The 6,337-nt window shown below is 36.8% G+C and overlaps 1 protein-coding gene across 1 annotated transcript; it reads right to left on the reverse strand.

Annotated features, from left to right (window-relative positions):
- Positions 1-851: 851 nt before the first annotated feature.
- On the reverse strand, positions 852-5,756 carry LOC109243543 (SRSF protein kinase 1-like). The gene is made up of 4 exons (XM_019410486.1): positions 5,313-5,756; positions 2,205-2,993; positions 1,858-1,905; positions 852-1,764 (listed from the first exon to the last, which is right to left on the reverse strand). The coding sequence occupies exons 1-4, from the start codon at positions 5,499-5,501 to the stop codon at positions 1,441-1,443; spliced, it is 1,350 nt and encodes a 449-aa protein (XP_019266031.1). The 5' UTR covers positions 5,502-5,756; the 3' UTR covers positions 852-1,440.
- Between the last annotated feature and the right edge of the window lie 581 nt (positions 5,757-6,337).

The following is a 6,337-nucleotide window of genomic DNA, read 5'->3' on the forward strand; positions in this document are numbered from 1 at the left end:
GATTCCCTTTATATAGGAGGGGAATCCCAACGTAGTACAAAGTGCATTAATTACATAGATATGGAGATGGGACAACTGAATGACGCCCTGATTTGGGTTCAGAATAGCCCACTAGACTTTGTCAGCCCTAGCCGTGTGCCTTGGGAACTCCCCGTTTCTACCATAGCTGTGGTCAACATTGTCCCAAGGTCGAGCGTCGACGAACCTCGAGGGAGGAAACCCGACCATAACCTTATATCCTCGAGGCTTCGAGATGATTTTCTGAGATGCCTCGATGACGAGGAATTGGACCCTCCGATTTCACCGTATACACTTTTCCAATATTTGGTTTAAATTTTGAATCACATATAACTAATCCTTGTATAAAGTTATACACCAATTCTGGTTTAACTTCATACTACTATCAACGTGGAATAACTAATTCATGTATAACTTATACATGAATAAAAAAACAAAAAAGTCAAAATTTTCCGTGTCCTTTTCCTAGAAGCCAATAAAAGTCAAGCATCTGAGGGTATAATTGTAAACTCATTACTTTTTAATGTATTATTTTTTAAATAGTATCTTGTGCAATATCTAATTTTAGTGCAATACACATAAATAATTTTTGCATAACTAATCCATGTATTACTAGTCCCTATATTATAATTGTTTGTTTGATTGGTTTTAAAAATAATTATTGTGCGAAGTGCGAACATTCAATTCTGTGACAAAATCACTGGGCATTGTTTTGAGAAAGCGACTGTTACATAACTATCCATGATCTTCATTTATGAGCTCCAGTTCTTTACTAACCTTTAGGGCATTTATTCCATGTAATCCAGAGGTAGTCACAAGCATTAGACGCAACAAGAAAAAATGGTAGGTTCATGTAAAATTTGGTGAGAACTAATATTTTCAGAGTAACGTATACAAAAATTTATATATCTGTTGTTACAAGGACCTCAACCTGAGTTAAAATCTAAAAAAAATGAAAATTTTGGGGCCTTAGCTTCTCTGTCCACTCCCTACCTGCAGAAATGGAGAAGAAAATTCCTCCACAGAATCCACTCTTTAGATGTTTAATGTATAACACACACTCCACATCAAGAGGCTCCCATATACTAATTCTGGAGCTTGCTTCATTTCCCCAGGCCTTCAACAAGAACATAGGAACCTTAGTTGTTTGCGGAATGCAGGATCATCTCTTTGGTAATGTCAACATCATTAAAACACTAAGTGGAAGCTTCACCGAGGAATATTTCAGAACTGATGCCAAGTTCTCCTTCTGGAGGTCGTTTAATCAATCAAAATTAATACAGCTAAGTCTAACCAATCACTTGAATCTAATTCAACCTTTAAAAAATCCAAAATTAATTCACAAGCAATCTGATACTGAGGGAGAGAGGCAAAAGATAGGCGCTTTGCAGTGAGAAGATCACCCATCCATTCATTCATACATCACTTACCGCCCCCCTTCATATGTAGGTTTCCCATCCCGACATTGACCTTTTCCACACCAGATTCACTCTTCACCTCTGTTTGGTTTAGACTTTTAACATTGAGCCATGGGTGTTGCAAGCACTGCTGAGCCGTTGGTCGATTCTCTGGATCAAAATCAAGAAGGGGACAAAGAAATTTGGCAAATTCATGGGAATCAATTTCAGAAAATCTAAATTTGTCAATAAGTAATTTTTCTAAAGATCCGTGCTTCAGCCTCCGGATCCTCTTCAAATCTCCATATTTGTCAAAGTAATCTTTAGAGCGAGCCCCACCATTGGCTATCTGCTTTACCAACAGTTTTTATAAGATAAAATGTTAACGGTTACTTCTCAAAAGAATTCTTACAGGGTCACGAAAGCAAAACAATGCGCTCACCTTCCGGGGCATCTTTCCTAGAAGCTCCATCATCATAGCAAGGTGATCCTGGAACCAAAAAAAGATACTGAGAAATACATACAAGTGCTGCTTGTGAAAAACTTTTGATTGTGCAATAAAATGCATTGGATAACTCCACTTCACATGTACGAAAGAAGCTGATCTTAGATCAAAATAAACTTCGTAAACATGTCTAATATAAAGTGAGGGCCTTCCGCTCACTCCAACCATCCAGTGGTCCCCCAGTTCTCCTAGTTAAGAAGACGGATAACATTGAAACAAAAGGAACTGAGCACAATAGTAACACCGAAGAACGGGGTAAAAAAGGATAGATGAATTTTTCCTACCTCATCTTCACTGAAACCTTGTCCACCTTTGGGTGTGAACATCATCTCCCCAGTAGCAAGCTCAAATACAATACAAGCAAAAGACCACATGTCAGCAGAGAATGAATATCCAGACTGAAGTATAACTTCTGGAGCTCTATACTGCCGTGTTTGAATTTCTTGTGCAAACTGCTTGTCAGCCCAGCATGCATTTCCAAAATCCACAACCTTGCACCTTAGGTCAATTCCATCAAGACTTCTATTTGCTTTCGGACCTCCCCCCACCCCACCCATTGAAGCTCGTCTATTAGATATCCTGGCCGCTGCCCTCCTTGCCCTTTGTTTTAGCTTTTTCTCAATAATATTCATTGTTGTTCCTCCATTTGGGATCCCTTCAGGCCTTTCAAGTATCGGCGCTGTTCCCGATCTAATTGGATCCTTCGTGGCATTAATCGTGGAAAGTAAAAGAACATTTTCAAGTTTTAGATCTGTATGAATAAGTCCAAGTTCCTTGTGCAAATAATCTAGACCAGTTAGAATGCACTTGCAAATTTCCCTAACTTTGTTCAGTTCAAGGCCTTTATAACGATTATATTTGACGAGGTGCAATAAGCTGTCACCAAGAAATTCAAGGACCATGCATAAATGCTGTCCATTTGGACCTGTATGCTTAAAATGGTCAATAAGTCTAACAACATATTTACTATTAGAGGGATCACCGTCGGCAATAGCAGAAAGAATTTCAATTTCGTGAAGAGCAGCTTGAGCAAATTGTGGCGCACTTTTCTGGATCTTCAAGGCTACAAATCCCTACCCCAAAACAAATTTAAGTATATTAGACTTCATAGTCCAAGAAAACAATTCAAAAAATCTGTAAGACTTCAAAACCATCCACAATGAGAATAGACAAAAGGAAATCTACGGCACATTCTTGTTGGAGATAGATTTGAAACCAGATGTTTTTGAAGCTTTTCATCGCTTACTAAGTGGCTTACCATCAGTAATACAATGAATAAAAATATTCTCCAAAGAAGAGCAATTTTATGTGATTATTCTACATAAATAAACAAAAATATCCTTGAACTTTCATGGCGAAGGAAGCTACAACAACAACAACGAACCCAGTGTATTCCCGTAAATGGAGTCTGGGGAGGGTAGTGTGTGCGCAGACCTTACCCCTACCTTATAAAGATAGGAAGGCTGTTTCCGAAAGCTAATGGATTGATATTCCAGCTCAGAAAAATCACCAATGACCTGTTGGCTGTTGACTCCAAACCAGGTCAAATGCCCCCCAAAATAAATGCTTTTGACATGGAAACATTCAAACTTCTCTAATTAAATTGTAGCTCTATGGAGCTCAGAATATTTCATTATAAGAAATCATGAGACATTTGGAGATAAAGTTCATTCCAAGCATTTTTTTACCCTTTCTGATGGGCCATAGTTCTCCAAACAGTGTTTTAACTGCATGCACAAAATTATCCTCAGCATCAAGGACTTAAAACTGCTGCTTGCGTAAGAGATCTCACAACTTGAAAAAGAGACCTCATATATGCATCACATTCATCACAAACAAAAGCATATATATACCAAGTCTGACACCATAAAGAAATGGCGACAATGGTAGTGATTAAAAGCCTAAAACTGAATGGAGATTATTTCACTGTGTAAGCAGTAACAGACATAAACTTGCTCAAGATGGTTGGTATAGACAAGAAGCGTGAATAGAAAGAAAAGAAAAGGAACCCTACTTGAGGCCTAGTGCAATAACACTTCAGCTTTGTTAGGAAAATCAGGGAGGGTGTCAAGTAACTATCACCAAACATATAGATATGCAAAAACATTTAAGACCATCCAAATAAACAAGAAGATAGGTAAGGCTGAACCTGATTAAAGCGGATAAGAAAAATAAATAGGAATAGGCATTCGGCATCCGGAAATCTTGAAATGCAGCATAAGGTAGCAGAGTATCATCTGTTTGTGTTAGTGTCATTTCTTGTCTTTCGCGCGCGGGCGGGGGGGGGGGGGGGGGGGGGGCAATTGCCCTTGGAGATCCTGACAAAAAGTCTTGTGCAACAACTCAGTAGCCAGAATGCTACAAATTCGATCTCCAATGTCCGACTTCAAATCCCTGGCCACTGTCAACTGATCAATCGACCAATCAACTACTTTGCAATCCTAAACTAGTCGGAATCCACTATACAAATCCTGTGTATCCATTCCACTCTTCTCCTAAATCAGTATCCATCATAGTTGAACTATTTTTACTTTAGCTATCAATCTACGGCGACCTTCCTCCTTTAAAAAGGTCTAAGAGAGTAAGAGTAGCTCTGATTTGTGGGACTCAAATAGGCAGAGCTTCCCTCATTAGCTCTATTTTGGGAAAACAAAAAAGAACAGAAACGATCTGGAAAATATCAGACATCCAAACTGGTTGTTTGCTTCTGTAATTTGTATCTCCCAAAAAAGAAACTCGGAAAACCGAAAGCAATATAAAAACTAACTCACTCCTCTCATTCAACTTGCTCAAATAGAATCCTCTACGACAAAAATTCTAATGAGTTCAACTAATATCCACCGATGGTATCAGGTCGCATGTACCGTTGTAGCAGGTAACTTGCCTTATTTCAAGTTACAAGTACCACTTTTTGTGGAGGGTTACTTGTAAATATCTCTTGGGAAACCTGATAGTGTAAAAATTTGTTTAAATTGTCTGGTATATAAAACTCATTCTTAATTAACATGTGACAGTTATTATCCACCAATTGAAAGGTACGATTACTAAATCATGGTGTGATCCAATTTGATTAATCATAGAGAAAAGAATAACTATAATCGGTTGCATATTCCAAATTGCATTTCACTGATAAATGCATCTCTAGTAATGACTTAGCCACAAACAAAGATGATCTTTATCACTTAAGATTAAACCTTAGCTCACAAAACTTTTAACTAATCGTGAAATAACAAGAGCACTAACGATCTCAAATAAGCATATAGTTTGACGAATTCACACAAAATCCGCGTAAAAACAAAATCACGGAAATGAGGAAAATGAAAAAAGGAAATATTATTAAAAATTAAAAAAATTATCAAAAAAGGAAGAAGTTTTGGATTAGAAATACTTACGGACGATCGAGTATCGTAAGCAAGCCAAACGGTGGAGAATTCACCCCAGCCGAGTTTTCGCTGAGCAATATATCGGCCGCCGGAGAATGAATCGCCGATTCTCACGGCATGATATCCTCCTTTTCTATATGAATCCATTCCTTCATCTTCATCTTCCGATGCCGACGATGACGACGGTGAACATGACATGATCGGTGAATGGATCAGACCTGATTTACACACTGTGTGTGATCTACAAAATTATTAAATATGTTTATCGTTTGATTTGATTGATTATAAATTTGATGATTTTCGATTAGAGAAGAAGCAAAGTGGAATTCTCGTGGAAAAAGCTTTAAGAATGAAGGGGACAGTGCGTTAATGAGGGGGTATATGTGGCCTTCATTACCATATTCTCTCCACTTTTTCCTCTTTTCCTCTTTTTCGCCTTCCCTATAATTTTCCCTTTATATACTGCTAATTCGTTTCCTCTTTTATTCAAAGTTGCGACTTTTTTTGTTAATTGAATTGGAACATCCAAAGTTTAATTAATAGTACAAGCTAACTATAGTAGACTAACTATCCATTTTACTTGATTTGAAAACATTTTATTGACTAAATTCACTTTCATATGTGCACTATACTAAGAGCATGTATGGATCAGCCGATAATTGATAAGCTTGAAGTGTTGAAAATTATTTGTAATTGCTGAAACTAATATTTTAAATAAGCATTTACGTATTTGGATACAAATGCTAAAACTAATAATAAGCAATTAATATATTTAGTTAAAAAATATTGACAAATTATTATTTTGTTAAAATGACTAAAATACCATTAAAAATTCTACAAAAGATTATAAGCTAAAAAGTTCTTTTTGTAAAGAAAATGATGAACAACCAATAAAGAATGAAGAGAAAGTTAGGAAAAAGTATTGCGAATAAAAAAATATTATTAAAGATAAACCGTAAAAGTCTTGATCAACTAAAAGTCTTGTAAGATGAAATGTCATAAGTTGGGGGTGATCAACTTATGATTTATGGCTG

This window comes from Nicotiana attenuata, unplaced genomic scaffold (genome assembly GCF_001879085.1).
Source record: "Nicotiana attenuata strain UT unplaced genomic scaffold, NIATTr2, whole genome shotgun sequence".
Classification (NCBI taxonomy): Eukaryota; Viridiplantae; Streptophyta; class Magnoliopsida; order Solanales; family Solanaceae; genus Nicotiana; species Nicotiana attenuata.